At 38.9% G+C, this 18,855-nt stretch overlaps 1 protein-coding gene across 7 annotated transcripts in view; it reads left to right on the top strand.

Moving 5' to 3' along the window:
• The window catches only part of Cep128 (centrosomal protein 128), a 378,006-nt gene that overhangs the window by 336,639 nt on the left and 22,512 nt on the right, over window positions 1-18,855 (top strand). For all 7 annotated transcript variants that reach the window (XM_056985589.2, XM_056985588.2, XM_056985587.2 and 4 more), the window contains one exon: window positions 17,168-17,245. In XM_056985589.2, coding sequence (XP_056841569.1) covers window positions 17,168-17,245 — 78 coding nt within the window. The remainder of the gene's footprint in view (window positions 1-17,167; window positions 17,246-18,855) is intronic.

Raw genomic sequence — 18,855 nt, 5'->3', positions numbered from 1 at the left:
TACTTCATCAAGGTCAGTTGGACCTAATCCTGTTTCTTTTTCTTTATAATTCCTTTCATTTATCTTTTAATATATGAAACTCAAAGCAGCATCTCAAATGACAATTATTAAAAATCAAACATTCTAACATATAAAAATCTCCAAAATAAATAATTTGATACTTATATACTAAGAAATACTAGGAGGAAAATACTTAAAGCCTTTAGATTTTTTATTATTTTTTTAATTCTTCAAAACAATTTTTTTTAAATTTAGATGTATTTTGATCATATTCTTTCCTTTCTCCAAGTCCTTTCAGAGCCCTTCCCCCTCCCTATTCACCCACTTTAAGTTCTTTCTAAAACAACAAACAAAAACCCACCTAATACAACAACAAAAAACTCCCAAAACCAAGAATCCAAAATAAAGCCACAGGCAAGACAGGGAGAAAAAAACCAACCAAACACATCCAACACAAACTGGGGAGTCCATTATGTGTTGGTCAACTATGCCTGAATATGATGCTGTCCTGGAGTGGTTGATGTCATTCTATTGGAGAAAACCAACTTTCCTTCTCTCAGCAAATATAATTGATAAACTTTACCCTAGTAGATTGGTTTTTATTCATTCATTCATTCATTCATTCAAAAAATTATCATATTGAAGTTGGACAAAACAAACCAGAAGAAGGAAAAGAGCTCAGAAATCCATAAAAACACAAAAGTGGAATCCATAATATATACGTTGATGCATACCTGTGTAGGCCCTGTACATGGGGCCTCAGTTTCTGTGGATTCCTAGCAGTTTCTCTCATGTTGATTTAGAGGCCCTTGCTGTTCTTGGCGTCCTCCATCCCGTTCCGTTTGGCTCTTACATTCTTCCTGCCTCCTCCTCTGCAGGCCTCCCTGAGCTCTGAGTGAGGGATTCGATGGAGACATCTCATTGAGGGCTGAGTGGTCCAAGGTGTCTCTGCATTATTTCTGGCTGTGGATTTCCATATTCATTCCCATCTACTGCAGGAGGAAGCCCCTCTGATGATGACTGAATAAGACACTGATCTATGAGTAGAGCAGAATGTCATTAAGGGTATTTTTATCACTACATATTTTTCTTCCTTAAGGGAAGCAATGGTTATACCTTCTGAGACTGCTGTACAAATATCCTTGTAAAGCTACTCTGGGACCAAAGATGCCATGGGCCAGGTAGTAACCCCTGGAGACATCTTCAAACAAGATCCCTTATTGTCCTAATTTCAAGACCCTTTATTTCAGCAAGGTACTAAGCTGAAATTATTATCGGGTGATAACCTGTTACAATTATTATATTTTTTGAATGTTAGGTAACAATTCAGACTTACCCCCTGTCTTAGTTAGGGTTTCTATTGCTAGGACAAAATACCATGACCAAAAAAGTAAGTTGGGGAGGAAACCATTTATTCAATCATTTATTCTGCATTCCTGATCATATTGAAGGAAGTCAAGACAGGAACTCAAGCAGGGCAGGAACCTGGAGGCAGGAGCTGATGCAGAGGCCATGGAGAGTCTCTGCTTACTGGATTGCTCCTCATGACTTGCTCATCTTGCTTTCTCATACAACTCAAGACTACCATCCCAGGGAAGGCCCACCACAATGAGCTGGGCTCTCCCACATTGATCACCGATGGAGAAAATGTCATACAGCTGGATCTCACAGAGGGATTTCCTCCATTGAGCTCCTTCCTCTTTGATAACTAGCTTGAGTCAAGCTGACATAAAACCAGCTATGCACCCTGCCCCCATAATGACAAAGGAAAAGGAAACTGACAGAGGAAGACATTGTCCCAGAAACTCAGAGAATATAATACAAGCTTAGCCTCAGACTCTGATGATCATGATTGTATAAGCAAAAGGTCAAACTGAATCTCTAAGTGGGTGGGCTCCCTACAGAAATTGCTCTAGACTCCAGAATGCATTTCTGAACAGTTTTGACTGGAGTGACATTGCCAAAATGTAGCAAGACTAGAGCCTGACATTAGGATGTTTTTAATTACTTACTTCTCCACTTTTTGCGACAGGGTTCTTCCCTGAATGTGGGGCTTAATTTGGTTAGAGTGGCTGGCCCCAAAGCCTTGGCATCTGCTTATGTCCACCTTAGTTCAGAGTGGGGGTTACAGGTACGTGGACACACCCAGCTTTTAACAGAGGCACTGCGATCTGCTCGTGCTCACACGATTGATGTTTTACCCACTTAGCCATCTCCTCATCCTATGAGCAGGTTTCTAAAGACAAAATGCAAGTGTGATATCACTGTGTGGGAACTGATCATCAATTTAAAAAAACATAGAAGTTACTATGTTTTAAAAGCATTGTGATTTAAAGATGCAATTCCCAAGAAGGATGGCCTGACTTAAAGTGTGCAAGAAATGTATTTAAATTCTGGAACCAGAATTTATAAGCTGAGTATCTTTTAGGCTTATTATTGGCTGCTTTTCAGTCATATACCCCCAAAACCAAGTGGATATTTATTAGGTTTCAATTATTTTTAAGGTTTTAGATAGTTGCTTGTTTTGGCCCTTCTTTGATTTGTTCATTACGTGATTAAAATGTAAAGAATTTAACACCCATTAGATATGGATAATAAATGGTTATGACTAATTATTCTGATATATTAAAAATTAAAGACAAACAAATACTACAGGATGTGGAAACAAATTGCCATTCCACATTTCCCTGCCTTTAGTGTTTTTATTCTCACAAGTGGATCTATTGTGGTTTCAACATGTAGAAATATGAACTAACTTTGATTTGTAATATATATGCTACAATATCTTTTAGTATCTTATTTACATCTATATCAACATATATCTTATTTACATCTCCAATACATCCTTAAAGCCTTGAATCCCTTTAAGAGTGACAGGATATATACATGAAAAGGAATACTTTTAATGGATGACTAAGCATGCCATTTAGATATAACCTCTGTTAGAAACGATAACAAATCTCTCACCCTCAGCCCTAGCTAATACTTGAGAGTATAGGCTTTAGGATGGCAGGAAAACTATAAAAATTAAAAATGTATGCAGTTATTAGAGATGCCTAAGAATAACTGTGCTGTCAAATTCAGAACACATTTATTCAGTAGTTATTACATATTAACACTATCCATTCAAAGAATAACATTTAAAGATATCCTCTTTTATATATGCTGTGTGCGTGTCCCTCCGGAAGTATACATCAAAGTAAGCCTCCCATTTAGAGTGGTATTAGGAGATAGTGACTGGGGAATTTTGCAAGGTTTATGTTGTTAACTCCTTGATCTTAGATTTCCTCTCCGCTGAGCCCCATGGAATAAATATTTCAGGTGTATTTTACACAATGTATAGTGTGTATAATAGCAGCCAATGCTATTCTACTTAAGAATTTTCAAGTTAATTAGAATTAGAAGAAAGGAAATGAGAAATTATAAAGTAGTGTACATGCATGTGTGTGTGTATGTGTGTATACACACTGTTTCTATCTCATCATAATGCAAACAGTTTCTTTTTGTTAAAATCTCGATTATTCTTATAGTAAATCTGTTCAGTACAGTATAGTATATGGATGCTAATAGATTTGATTATTCTTATATTAAATCTATTCAGTACAGTGTAGTATACGGATGCTAATAGATTTGATTATTCTTATATTAAATCTATTCAGTACAGTGTAGTATACGGATGCTAATAGATTTGATTGCACACAGTAGGCATTTAATAAAAGTGATATCCTAGCCAGTATGTATGTGGTATCTGTTCAATTCTCTCTTCTTCTTATGTATTACATGTTTTTATAGTTCTCATTCATACCTTTGTACATCATGTAGTTTGGGCCACTTTTTATGTTTAGTGTGTTGAGTAAAGGCTGTTGGACTTGTCCATTATAATTGGAAGTGTTAAAATGAAGTTGGGGGCCCAATGTTCAGAATTTCAGGTATTTTGGCAAAGTGACTTCTATTCATGCCAGCCACCATGGAATGGACTTTCGTTGTTCTTTTGAATGAATGTATACCTTTTATTTGGAAAGAAGAAAATGAAATGTTAGCAATTTTATCTTCAGATCTTGGCAAACATCAGACACAATCACTCACCAAATAACCCTGAAAGCTGGTTTGTATCCACTGGTGCACCTTTTTCAGCCAATGGTTTAAAAGTGACACCACAGTGAGTTCAAGCCCTGACTGCTGGCCCATGGGAAACACGTCAACTAACGTCTACTTCTGTGGTAGCTGCTGAGCAGAGACGTCTGCTGTAAACCATCGCTGTAGCGGCAGATTGTCGGTCCTTGGAAGCAAGTATGTTCTCTTCATGAAATTCCTTAAGAGAGAGCTTAGTTGGACTTGAGTGGTTTAAAAATATATTTGCTCATCTCTGTTTCTCTCTGCTTTAACCCGTCACCAGGGGGATGTCTTATACAAAACCCAATGTAGTATTTCTTAATGTTCACAAAAAGGATTAATTATGAAAGCAAACATTGAAATATAGAAAGTTTATCTCCGATGCTTGTGAATTAATTCTCAAAGCTACAATGATAAAAATAAAATACCTTGCCTGATTTCTATTTAGATCTGATCTGCCTGTCACAAGAAAGTCATCCGTGTCAAGGATTAACTGTTCAGAAGCTCTTTCAACATCCAGGCCCTGTGTGTGGAACAACAGAACATGATTAATGCGTTTTGTCGTCCTCCTTAAGAATACAGAGCACCTTTTAAAAAGAGAATGCCTCTTTACTCTGAAAACACAGATTAGTTGTGCTCACCTCACTCGGATATTTTTGAATGAATTAGTCTCACCAGAACAATAGTCATTCTGAATCTTTGTTCTGTATGGGGACCCTCTGCTCTGTGTTAAGTGTCAACAAGATAAATATGATTGCAGGTTTCAGTGTGTGTTGGGGCCCTGAGGGAAGCATGACTGGACAGGACTGTGAATTCCTCAGTATCTGCCTGTGTCTCATCATTGGCCAGCAGGCTTCAAACCCCTCCGTTGCTCATGCACTTGGAGCACGACAATCTTAAAATCACAACTCCTGAACTCTACGTTAGGTGCTGTTCTTGTGCCCTGCCTTTTAACCACAGCACACGTGGTTATCAGTGATTTGCTTTGCATTCAGCACTAAAATTATATGGGACTGACCTTCGTTTGAGGAATTTACTGTTTAGTTAAACACATACATAATGGATTGACTTAGCATGTGACACAAGTCAAATATTCCCCCAGGAATCATGCGCTCCTAACTCATAGTTTAGAAGGGAAGCTCATGAAACGATGACTACTGTTCTCACTGCAATTATAGCTGGTGTTTATTGCCTGCCTCCTACCTGCATGCCTGCTCTCTACACTTATGCTCATGACACCGCTCGCTACACAAGAGGTATTTTTATCATTTCTATTTATAGAGGAGGGAAGAGTCCCAAATATTCCCGTGAATCGGGAACTTCCCTAAGGACTCATAGCAAATAAGTGACTAAAGCACTATTTAAACTGAGACAGATGGCTTAAGGGCCCATGCCTTTTAAATGCCATCTTAGAGGGAGTGGTAACCCAGCCAAATCCCTCAGGAGCATCAGGAGCTAATTAAAGCTCTGTATATGGAAAAACAGAACATTCTGGGCACATGGGCCTTGGTGTACAAAGTCATCATGGCACAGGAGTGTTTGAGAAAGGAGTCAAATATGGACTAGCATTTGTGGTGGTAGAGCTGGAAGGTCAGCATTTAGAGAAGAGGATACTAATAACATTTTTGCTGTTAGGCTAATTATAAAGAGGAATACTGGAAGTTTCTTTGCTTTTAGAAGCATCCTTTTGAAAATGATAAAATGACAGATTTTTGGATTTGGCACTTTGGGTGCAATCACCCAAGAAGACAGACATCTGTTTGTCTTACAGTTATGTAGCTGTCCTTTCTCACAACGTGTTGGCCTTCAGCTGCACAGGAGTTCTTGCATAAAAAAGCCCTTGCATCCTGGTCTCAGAGTTGTTTCGCCACTTTATCTTCGGAGTGAATAACCACCACTACCATCACCACAGATACACATACACATACACATACATACATACATACATACATACATACATACATACATACACACACATGCATATATACACATATACCACACACATACATATATACTCATATACATACTCACATGTGCATACATATACACCACACACCTCATATACACTCACATGCATACACACACATATGTACAAACCACATACTGTACACTCACACATAGATACACATACCACATATACACTCACACATCCTTACATACACATACACATACACCCATACATGTGTACACACTCCATATACTTTCCAGCCTTTTTAGCTTGAAATTTAGGATCTCAAGGTACCAGGGGAAGAACTTAAGCCTACTGTGAACCAAGATTAGAACAGAGATTATTAGTATGCTTAAATTTGAACTTCCCATTTTCCAGATTTGAAAGCTGTAACCCTGTGGGTTGAATAATGTGCCCAGGTTCGTATACCTGGTTGTGTGAACACAAACTATTGTGTCTCTTAGTTACTAACCATTGTTCTATTTCTGCTTTATCTTGTCATGTGTCCTTAAATAGAAGGCTGTTAAAAAAAGTGTTATACATACAGAAGACATTTTATGGACAGTCGACATTCTCAGAACTTTGTCACAATCCATGCTCTTGAGGCGTGAGAAAATGGGGTAAATCAGGAGCACTGGGGAGACACCTGTGGCCTTCTGGGAATTCAGCATTCTCTCCCACAAAGCTCCTTCAGGGTTCCACACCAGTGGTCTCTGTATGGACCTGAGAACCTCTGTCTTGTTCATCAGGCACTCAGCTTTCCTTAAATAATCCTAAACACAAATTCAGAGGAGAGGGGTAGAGCAGGTAATGGTCTAGTGGCTGCACATTCCCTGGCAAGTGCGAGGCCCTGGGTACTTTCCCAAGAAGTGCTAAATAAGCAAACAAAAATCAAATTCTGAACTCTACAAATTCCACTCTTAGGCTGGCAGTGTTCTCCAAACATGGTCCAGTATATTTACTGCTCATGTCCTTCCGTCCTGCCACTTGACCACAGCTTCGATGCTCACTGAGATCTTGTTCTTAACATCTATGAGATCCTGCCCCTGGCATTGTTGGCCTCACCCTGATCTCGCTGAGGGTATGCGCACTGAACCAGCCTCGGAAAGTTCTCGGGCATCCCTCTGTTCCTGCAGGGTAGAGACTTTTGTCCTTCCATTATTCTATCTCAGATGCTTAACACTTGGGTGGAGACAGTCTCCTAACTCACTCTCTCTTTCATTTTACTCTAAATCCTTCACCACAGGCCTGATGAGGACCTCTGGGTGATTAAAATACCACCCTGTTGGTCCTACCATGCTGCCTGGGTTCTCTTCTTTCTTACGAGTGTTGATCAAAGCCGTGTATTTTATGAGTTGTTTCTTTCCCCCAATATAACATAGTCTTCCTTAGAACACATAGTTTTTTGCTTCACTCACCCGTTGGACTGAGTTCAGTACAAAGTAATAAATTTATAGGTGAGCCAAATATGGAAAGTCTTATTTTCATTGAATAGTATTCATTTATTCCCTGAACAATCATTTACTGAATATCTCACCTTAGCAAACATTCACTGGCATGCTGGGAAGTATTTCTTATCCTTGATGTGATGTCTGATATTCTTGAGACCAACAGTTATACAGATAAATAAGTTTGCTCTCTGATAAATGATTATAAAGTAAGATAAATGAGGTAGTGAAAAGTTCCTTTGATAGAATCTGAGAAGGCAAGTAAGCCCTCTCTGAGGAATGACAGCTGAACTTTGAGACATAGCAATAGCTGGCCAGTTCCCTCAAGGTTTGTCTATTTCGTTAACTGTAACTTTACTTTTAAACAGTGCACTAAGGACTCAGGAGATAGTTACTTGGTAAAGTACTCGCCATGCAAGTTTGAGGACCTGAGTTCAATTCTCAATACCCTCCCCTGTAAAAAGCCATGCATGGTAGCACACACGTATAATCCCTGTGCTAAGGAGGTAGAAACATGAAGCTACTTGGGCCTAATTGCTTGTCCAGCATGGTCCAATCAGTGTGTCTCAGGTCCCAGTGAGAGACACTATTTCAATAATAATGATAGGGATAACTCTTGAGGAACAATACTCAAAGTGAGTCTCTGGCCTCCAAGTGTACACATGAGCATCTCACACATGCCTACAGGTACACCTGGAGACCTGGGGGAAATGTACAGTAGGATTTCACTGGAAGTCATGGTATGCATGCTAAAGTTGTTGGAGGTAGGCGGATTTCACAAAGATACCAGTCAGTTTACTCTTTCAGTATACTCAGAATAAATGGACCCAAGAGTACATCTATTTTATCTGATGATTAAAGGGTTGACATTTGACAAAGCCCATGTAACAAGCTTTTAGCATCAGATGATAGGCATATACATCGTTTCTAGACATTCCTTGTTTTCTACATGCTTGGAAATACTCATTTTTTCCAACATAGGTGACAGTTGCGTTAACTTTTGTACTTTTACATAACAAAGTCATAAGTCAAGACATGTTTAAAATACATTGGTGGGCGCATCAGAGAGGCACAGGCAGCAGGATGAAAGAAAAAGCTGTTATATCGCCTTCAGAAGCTGTGTGATGATACCTGTAGCTTTGAGGTTGTGGAAGCTGGTCTTCTGCTTAATGAATGGATTTCAAAAGGTTTTAGCTAAAGCATGCTGGTTCCCACACAGAGGTGGGCAAGGACGGTAACTCAAGCCCCAGACAAGGTGCATGTGACATATAATAGAATTACTTTACCTAAAATACAAATTATCAAGAACACAGTTTGGCCTCACAGAGCTAAGATAATAGATGACAGAAACATGTATTTTTAAATAACCAACTGTACATATTTTAAAGAATTAAATTGACTATATGCTCTCCCATATTTACAGTCTTTGTGCTCTATAATTATCTTACTTATATTTAAATGGTTAGAAATTGGACTCCAGGACGAGTCAACATAGGATTGTCCTTTATTTTTATTAGCAAAACACTAAACACTTTAATTTCTAAATCTCAGCTAATTATATGGTAGGACAATTTAGATATTAATTTAACCAAGAAGCATCAGTCCTTAAGGTATAAAATTTGAACGTTGTTTTGGAAATCGATTTCCTTTATGTAATTTTAATATGAAGAATTAACCCAAATGTTTATGTACCTATAACTATAGTAAAAGGATTTAATATTTAATTTAAAACTAGATTTTTTATTCAAATTCAAATTATATTGAACATATATGTGTATGATATATATCATTTATACACACACACACATATACACGTGAAACTTGTTAATAGGAAAGCTAGTTTGCTAAGCTAGGAGTTTAGGATAAGCTTTCATATCAACATGATCAACTGAAAGCACAAACTATCACCTTCTTTGTAACTTCATTAAAACAAACTTGGTATTATTTTATCATAAAGAAACATACTAAATAAGATATTATATATTGTGAAAAATGTTCTTTAAATCTAATTATAAAAGTACTTACTAAATATAAAAAGTGACAGAAATGTTCAGTTGCTCGGGGTATGTGCATGTCAGTAGCTTTGAAGATTAGTGTCATCCACCACTGTCACAGTTGCCATGAATATGTTCTCAGATGATGTGACAAAGTTTGTCATCCTTAGCTCAGGAGTGATACAGTCCTAATCCTCTCATCAAAATGGAGTTTTGGATGTGATATCTGGTTTTCTCTGTCCTTTGAAAAAAGACTCTATGTTCTGAGGCCATAATCACTTGAATTTGGTTCTAGAATAAACTATCTCTTATGCCGGTGGGGGGGGGAGGGGGAGAGAGAGAGAGAGAGCGAGAGAGAGAGAGAGAGAGAGAGAGCACTCATTTAATGAAAAAGTGTTCACCAAATAAAGATGTGAGTACAGTATGCTCAGAATGTAGGTGCCAATATTCTTTTATATTTTAAAATAATGTCTATATAATGGCAGGTACATTTCTAAAATCAACTAGTTTCTACATTACACTTTCTGATTAGTCTTTATTTGCTATAATAACAGATTGCCATTCAGTACTTCTCTGCTATGTGGAAGTTATACTAGAGTTTGTAGTAAGTTCAAGTAAGCACACACACACACAGACATACACACACACACACACACACACACACACACACACACACACACGATTTTTGGAAAATACCTGACTAATGTCAATGTGCTTTCATATCCACTCTTATCTACAGCTGTTGCTGGTAGGTAAAAGTAATAGAGTGCTGTGATTTATCCCCATTTCCAAAATAAAAGACTGTGGCTTAGAAGGACAGACCTAAGTGATATTCCCCAAACCACAAACTCCATATAAGTAACATTCCTGGAATATTGAGTCCTCTCGGTAAGGGCTTGTGACTTCAGTCCCCTCCCCAATGTTCAGTTTCTCTCCCTTCTGAGTACATTTTAGTTTCAATGCTAAGAAATATTATTCACATTGAACAGATTGCAGGCATCCCTTGCCAAGGAGCTGTAAATGCCTACCATATTGTTAAGCACACAGAGAAAACTGTGGACAATCCACATTTGTTTTCACATGTTCTTCATAGAAGGGAGGAGTGGCAAGAACGATATTTACAGAGTCAATCTAAAGTGTCTCCAGCACAGAGACACATTTCTTTATCCCCTGTCTTCTTACCATTCACTTCATTCTTAGTGTTTTCCCATCTAGAAAAATAAAACCCTTCAAACCACTTACTTGGAAAGAACTCTGTCTTTTTTAAGCTATAAAAGGTAATAGATTGATTTTAATTTATAATCTGGAATGAAAGATGTGTGTTTGAGATAGTATCTTGTCTTTTTATAAAACAATTATTCATTCCTTAAGCATTCCAAACACACACACACACACACACACACACACACACACACACACACACACACACACACACACAGACACAGAGGACTTTGATTATAACTTATTCCTTGCTCCATTCTTAGCGACTTTTTCTGTCTGTTCCTCTCCCAACCTCAGGTCATCTTCTGAGTCTGTATTGGTGGTTTGCTCTATAACTCAGTGACTATAATATTCCTGATGTGTGGCAGGGAACCATCTCAGGGTGACACCGCTGTAGAAAACTGACTCTCCCTCCATCACGGCATCAATGACCAATAACTCCTTAGCTAGGGGTGGGCTATCATGAGCGTTGCCAGTATCTATGCTGGAAGGTCAGCTGGTTTTATCTGGTGTGGGGCTTACACAGCGTCTGCAGCTGTTGTAAGCTCATATAGGTACATTGGCTTTCTTGAGTCCAGAAAACACAAGTTCACAGCGCTCCTCCCCATCCTCCAACCATTATAATCTATACATTTCCCTCTTCTATAATGTTCTCTGAGTATTGGGCAGAGGGAATCTAATAGAAATGTCCCTTTTAGAGCTAAGCACTCTCCAGTCAACCTTTCTGCTTGACTGGTTGTGGGTCTCTGTATTAACTGCAATTCACTACAAAAAGAAGCTTCTCTGAGGAGGCATATGAGCTATACTAATCTGTGGGTATAAGGTCAAGAATCCAGAGGGCAGCTCGGTGCTATGACCATTTAACAAAATAGCAGTTGTAGGTTCTCTTTAGCGCCGAGCCCCCAACCCCACCCGCAGTCTCTGGTTCTTGGCCAGATTTACAGTGGCAGATGCAATGTAGAAACTTTGGCATTTGAAAGAGCCAACACCCGTTTTCTTCATGGGCGTCACGCCTGCTGCACACCGTTAGCAGCACCAGGCTCTGCAGGCCTGTTCTCGGTGTGTAAGTGGAGGATTTTCCTCATTCTGGAGGAACCAACACAGCTTCTCCATTAGGCCTCCAGAAGGTTCTGTAGCAGCAGCACCAGGCTTTGCAGGCCTGTTCTCTGCTACTGTTCGGGTTGGTTCCAGAGAGTGTCAGACAGTTTGGATAAAAACAGGCCCTTTGAATGCCAATCCAGCTGTGCTGGATGGAGTCCCTGTCAGTGGAAGGCGGACAGTTCGTCCTTTATGTGATCTCACCCGTCCTTTCCGTGGATGGTGTTTACTCAGGTCTTTTCACCACCGTTCACTCATTTGTCAGGAAAGTTTAGCAGTAGATTTCTTTCCAAATGAAATAGAATTGCATTTTTGAACCCAAATAAATTGCTTCATAACCTTGTTTATTTAACATGCACGCTGTGCCAGAAATGTACACAAAGTCTTAAAAATGTAGACATTCTTTCCCTGTATCATCTAGACCTCAAAACAGATGTGATTCCAATACCAGTCTGAGAAAATTATGTTTGTTATATGTTATCTATTAATAAAACTAAACAGATGTGCCTCTTTACAAAGAGAAGTATGCACAGCCTATGGTCAAGTTTGTGCCGTAAGTTCTCTCCACAGGAGACAGGATCTAAGATTTGTAATGCATTCCTCCCTTTAATTCCTAATTGATGCCACTTACGCTGTCATATGATATTATTCAATTTCCTTCTGGTCTGAAACAAAGGAAGATCTAAGAGAATAGTTCTGTAGGCCAATTCAAACTGCTCGGCTCCATACAAGTCCAATGTGTGTTGAAATGTTGAAAGAGTAAAGCTGGCAACATGTGCTTCAACTTTGCTGACAGACATGAGAGCACAACTGTAAGTGGGCGAGCCACAGGGCTCACAGGCAGGATTTCCAGATCCCACTTACCTCCATCGCTTGCTTATTCTCTCAGGAGAAAATGAAAGCAAGTGACACTTTTGTTTGGACATTTAATAAAGATACATGAGTTTATTAGAATGTTGAGAGCATCGGAACTGTGTTTGTCTTTGTTCCATCAACATTTATTTGAGGAAACTCTTGTGAGGCAATGACTGTGCTCTAGTCCCACACATTCTAATATCCAGGCTTTTTCTGGGGGTGTGTCCATCTGTCTTTCTGGCTGCTGTGCATCTGCACATATATTTGGATACACGTGGTCCTAAGCATAAACTCCCAGGGCCTGGCAAGATGAAATTCTTCATCATTTCCTCTTAAAGCTCCTCTAATAAAAACAATCCCATCAAGAACATATCTTCAGGGCTTGACCGAAAAGTGTTGATTGGCTGGAAAGGGAATGGAAATAAAGGCAGCCACAATTACAGCTTCTGGATACCCTCTATGCCGTGTTACCTTATTGTTATATAAATGCGGATGGGGTTTTTGTTGTTGTTTGTTTGGGCAGTGAGAACATTACCATTGCTGCATTCAGGCTGCTGGAATTGGCTACCAGTTTTGCTACTGTGTGATTGTTGGTAGCTGCTCATACTCACTGGCCCTTCGTGGTCTCATCTGTATAATCACAGTGTTATGTCTACACTGCATGTGATGGTGTGACCAGTATGGAACAGATTAAACCGGAACTCAGGATTAAATTTAGAGGTAAATTATATTTTTTGGTTTAGTCTTTCATTAGGCTTCTAAAGAGAGTTGGAATTAACCAATGTTTGTAGGCCATAAGAGTACACTTCGCTTAGCCTCTGCAGGAAGGAGGGACATGTACGGTGGGCTCTTCTTGAACTCATTATCCTGTGTCTCTGTTGTTCAAAACATACCATGGTGACTGCTCCCATGTAGGCTCTCTCAGCAGAGAGAACCTTCTGTTTTGAGATGAATTCACTTGGGGCTCCAGCATGGCTTTGATTTTACATTCCTCTTGCTTCTACTTCCCAACTATTGAGGTTATAGGATGTGCTGCCATGTTCTCTGAACTTCTGATGTTTTAAAGAATTGAATTAAACATGTCATTTGCTACTACTATATATGAAATACACTTGCAATTTGATCTGTATATTATTAATGGGGACTCCTGTATACCATTTAAGCTGTAAGGCAACATAACCATACACACACACACACACACACACACACACACACACTTGAAGCAACCTGCAACATGGTTTGCCTAAGTCTTCATGTAGAATGTGTGAAATGTTACAAGTTTCTTATTGGAAGCTTTGTCTGGCTGTCATAGCACTATTAGTGATGGATGGAAGTCAGTCTGAATGGCATGTACTATAAGATCCATTGAATAATTCTATCTTATGGAATGTTTCAATAGGAGAAAAGAACAGAATTACAGCAAGGTAATGGTTTTTAGCTTACACAGGACAAGTGTGTGTGTGTGTGTGTGTGTGTGTGTGTGAAAGAGAGAGAGACAGAGACAGAGAAAGAGAGACAGAGAGAGAGAGAGAGAGGGAGAGAGAGAGAGAGAGGAGAGAAAGCGCAGATAATCACTTCTGAAATACTATCTAAAGGTGAAATCTTATGAGACCCTCAGGTCCTGCGGCCTGACCTAATTGCCTTCATAGCTTCTACTGCTACAAGTCCCCTGGAAGTCAGTATCTATACGTGGTATTTTCGTTAGAATAGGTGAGATTCACTTGTTTCTTTGCATAATTTTTTAAATCTTCTGCATATGCATAGTTCTTACTACCCCTGGGAATTCTGAAGTCCTTCCAAAGGAAGGGAAGAGGCAAAGCAAAGGAGGAGGGAGGAAGGCAGGAGGAAGGGGTTATCACCCGTGTCTTACAGATATCTCTAACACTGTAAACGGAATGAACAGATTATAAGGATGAAGAGGAAGACCTGTGAACGCAGCAGTATTTCTGATATTGAAAAGATATTTAGGAGTAATATGTCAGTGGGATATAAAGCACATAAAATAACACAGGCTGATGTTAGCTCAGTGGTGCTGCCTTAAAGTATCCAGAACCATGATTTTCATTTCTAGTCTCTCTCTCTCTCTCTCTCTCTCTCTCTCTCTCTCTCTCTCTCTCACACACACACACACACACACACACACACACACACACACACACACACACCACAGATATACCTCATGGACACGTGCATAAACACAAACACACATCCCAACTGAAATAAATTATAAGAAAATATGAAGGAGACATAGGTGTGGGAAAAGGACTGTATAAAAGCTGTTTAATCATAAGCCGAAGACTTGTCCTGGATGCCACAGTAACACAAGCATTCGCATGTGCACTCGAGTTACCACATTTGTAATAAAGTAATATGCAAAAACAAAACAAAAGAAGGGTCACAAAAATTATCTGGTTGATTGAAAATTATTCAGGTTATATAGAAATTATTTGCTTATTTTGAGAAAGAAATGAGTTTAACATGCTTAGCCTAGGTTCATAGGATCCCTCCCAAATTAGAAAAACAAAACAAAACATGGTTTTAAAAAAAGGAAATAAAATTTTAGTGCTAAAAGTCTATTAGAATCTACTGATGAAAAGGATTTCATTCAATACAGTTTTCTCTTAAAATAATCATCAGACTTTTTATTTTATTTTCAAAAGCTAATAAAGTTCTTAAATATCTGTAATTTTATTACTTAAATAAATATAGCCTATATAGTAACTAAACATAAAAAAACAACCAGAACTCCCTGCTCTCAAAACCTATGTATTGTATCTTATATTTAGAAAATTTTGATGAATATTTCCAACCCATGGAAAAACTGAATGAAGCCATTTGAAATGTATGGCAGTTTAAGTCCATGAGGCAGAGAAACTAACCGTAGTACAAAAGTTAAGCAGAAGAAACAAAATACTAACTCTTTTAAACAGACCCGGAAAAAGAATACTTGAACTTGGAACAGCACAAAACAAGTTCCTGTTCAAAATGGCTGCAGCCCCATTTGCTTTGCTCTCTAAAACCAAGCCATAAACTAAATAAGCTTAGGAGAGAAGCACTGATTTGTATGTGATAAAACCTGAAAGCATCTGTAACTCCAAGCAAGCCCGCATGCCCATCAAGTGAATAGCAACGGACAGCAAGCATCATTCACGCTGCAGAGTTCCAGCTAGGCTTTGGATTGGACTCATTAGTGCAATTACTGAAGGGGGGAGGTGGAACGAGGAAACTGTGTTGATCAAAACCATCCATCCATTCCTGTCTTATTCCTGTCCATCCCTGTGTCCAGAGCCTGTGGGAGACAAAGTGGATGCCCTAGGAAAGAGCATTGGTGAGACCCTGGGGCAGGGAGCACAGGACCTCTGGTGGGGATCAGGTGTGGAGACCGAGTTTAGAAAGTTCACAATCTACGCATAAATCAGAACCTACCCAACCCAGTATAAAGCCATGTGACCACGTAATTTATCTGTAGACATTGCTTGAACCAATTACTGTTGAGCCTGTGTTGGTGTATATCAAGCCCTAAAGTCCTACAGCTTTACAAACTTAAAGTTGTTTTACTCACGTGAAAGCCAACATGGTGGCAGCTTTCACCTGTCCTAGAGCTGACCCTGACATCCTCGGAAAGGCACCACAATGAAAGAGCCCAGGGAATCAAAAGCTAAGTCCTGTGACGGCCCCAGCCCATAGTTCATGAAAGGTGTCAGACATCACATGGTGGCCACTAATTTATCTACAGCTCTTAAGATTAATGCCCTGATTCTTACATCACCTGCAGGTTTTGTTTTTATTAAAATTAATTTCCAATTTAAAAGCTAACACTGGTTACCAGTGTATACACCATCTTCAACTCAAGACCGTTCTAACCACTGAGCCTCTGGGAGGTAGTAATCCCTAGATCATTCCCTCTTGACAGTTATATTGGTGGGTTAGGACCAGCTATTCAGTGGTTTTGTAATAAACGATTGATGTATAATCAACAGCCTCGTGCCTCCCTCACAAATGCTTGACTTCAGACATTTCTCCTGTCTTCTGAGAACTGCTTTGCATTTTCTTTTTGCTTAAAAATAATTGTTGAGAATTCTTTTCTTCCTAATAACAACATTTGAGAGTGCCTAATATGTTTCAAAGAAACGTAACTGCAAACTCATCTTTTCTCTCACTATTACCTGGTGGTTAATTTCTGGTGCTCACTGAAGCAATTTTTGTAAATTAATGAAAATATGAAATGCTCTATAGAAAATTTCATAGCGTGTCAATTGAAAGCAAATGATCTAGGAAGCCTTCTAAAGAGTCAGGTTGGCAAATGTGTCTCATATATTTTGTGAAAGGATATAATTCTGATTTAAAGATCTATTGAAAATATTTATTCTTATGTGACTATAAATTTATAGTTTAATCTGCTGGTGGTGTGACTTGTTTTCAGTGTTCAGATTCTGAGAATATTAATTTTCGTTCGAGTTCCCTTATGGTTTGCTTCCTCCTTTTTCTAGAGTACCCGAGTGGCCCTGGACCATCTGGAGTCTGTGCCTGAGAAACTGAGCCTGCTAGAGGATTTCAAAGACTTCAGAGTGAGGAAGAGTTGGCTTGTCTCCTTTGTTATTTTTGTTTAAGTTAGAACACTTGACATCTTCCTGATATGCAAGGAAGCTTGTGGGAAGGGGAGGAAGTCCTGAAGAACACTGGGGACTTTTAACAATGCCACCTTACCAGTTCACTGACATTTGTGAAATCAGGACTGAAAATAGCCAAACTTTTGTATTAATTTAACATAAGAAAACAGAAACATTTATCTCACGTACTGTAAAGCTGTAACAACAATTTAGAAGATCCTAAGAATTTAAGGAGGGCGACATTCAGTGACAACAGTAAAAAGAGGTACGTTCTGTTTTAGAGACACCATATTTCATGGTTATTCTTCTACCGTGGCATGTGAAATGAAGTTCATTAATAGTTTAGAGTTCATTTCTTCACATGACCCTGGAGGTTTGCAAATGTGCAGTATAGCCATAGCAAGTTATAGCTTATTGCAGTGCCAACATACTATATATAAATAAAAGATCAAAGCTAAATTGATACGGGGCTCATGTTGTGAACATGTAGCCTCTTATTTCAAATTGGCCCTAAAAATTACTAAAAATATGGCTTATATTTAAGTTCCCTTTGCATATAGTAAATCATTTGATTATACCATTAAGTAGGAAATGTCAGCAGGCAACAACATGGGTATGTTGTAATCACCAACATGATGCAGATCTCATAAAAATATACAATGATTATTTTTGATGATTCTCTAACTAACCAGTTTTTCAGCATGATCCAAGAGTAGTTTGACACACCCTGAAACTAGACAGTTGCGAATAGGGTAAAACAAGTGTTCCTTGTTACTTTATGAAAGTGTGGATTCTCTCTCAGGATCAAAATATGGATTTACAGTTCAAATCCCTGTTGCTTAGGACACCAGCAACCCTGTTCTTTCCCTTCTTCTTCACGTGACCTACTGTGGAGAATGTTGTACTACTATCCACCATCCTTACTTTCTCTGTAGGAATAAGTGTCACTTAGATGAATGGAGGGTGGACGAGAACCGGATGCCAATCCTAGACCAGGACAGGCCTGTGGAGTTAGGCTTCCAGCGAGAGCTCACTTGGCCCCCAGGGCTTGGACTAAACAGAACGCTTAAGGGTGTAGTTCAGAGTCCTGTTCTCTTACCAGAAGGTCTATTGCTACTCAAAGTCTAGCTATTGTCTGTCAGCCTGGCTTATACATGCAAAGACTCCAAGAGGAGGATCCATTTATATTGGATTTTTCTGGGAGAGTATGTTTTCAAGTTTAGAATTCTACTTTTTGATTCATTGAAAGTGAACCTGTACCCTGAAAAGGAACATAATTGCTAGCTATTTTTGTTACCGCACAGCAAACAGTTTTATAATTATAGATATTATTTGACAGTGTAGCAAACAGCTAAATATGTTGTATTTTTTAATATTCAGGGATGTTTTTCTATTTTGCATAAGAGGAAGTCAAAGCTTACAGTGTATGTTGGCTTTGGGTGAGATCTAATGTGTCTCTTTTCACTCTCTCCTCTATCTTGAAACCCAGTCTCCATGTCATATGTACCCCAAAGCCATCTATCCAGTTAAAAATAGCTCATTTACATCACTTTCATGAAATAACTGAT

This window comes from Rattus norvegicus, chromosome 6, assembly GCF_036323735.1.
Source record: "Rattus norvegicus strain BN/NHsdMcwi chromosome 6, GRCr8, whole genome shotgun sequence".
NCBI lineage: Eukaryota > Metazoa > Chordata > Mammalia > Rodentia > Muridae > Rattus > Rattus norvegicus.
This window is presented reverse-complemented; position numbering and strand designations above follow the sequence as displayed.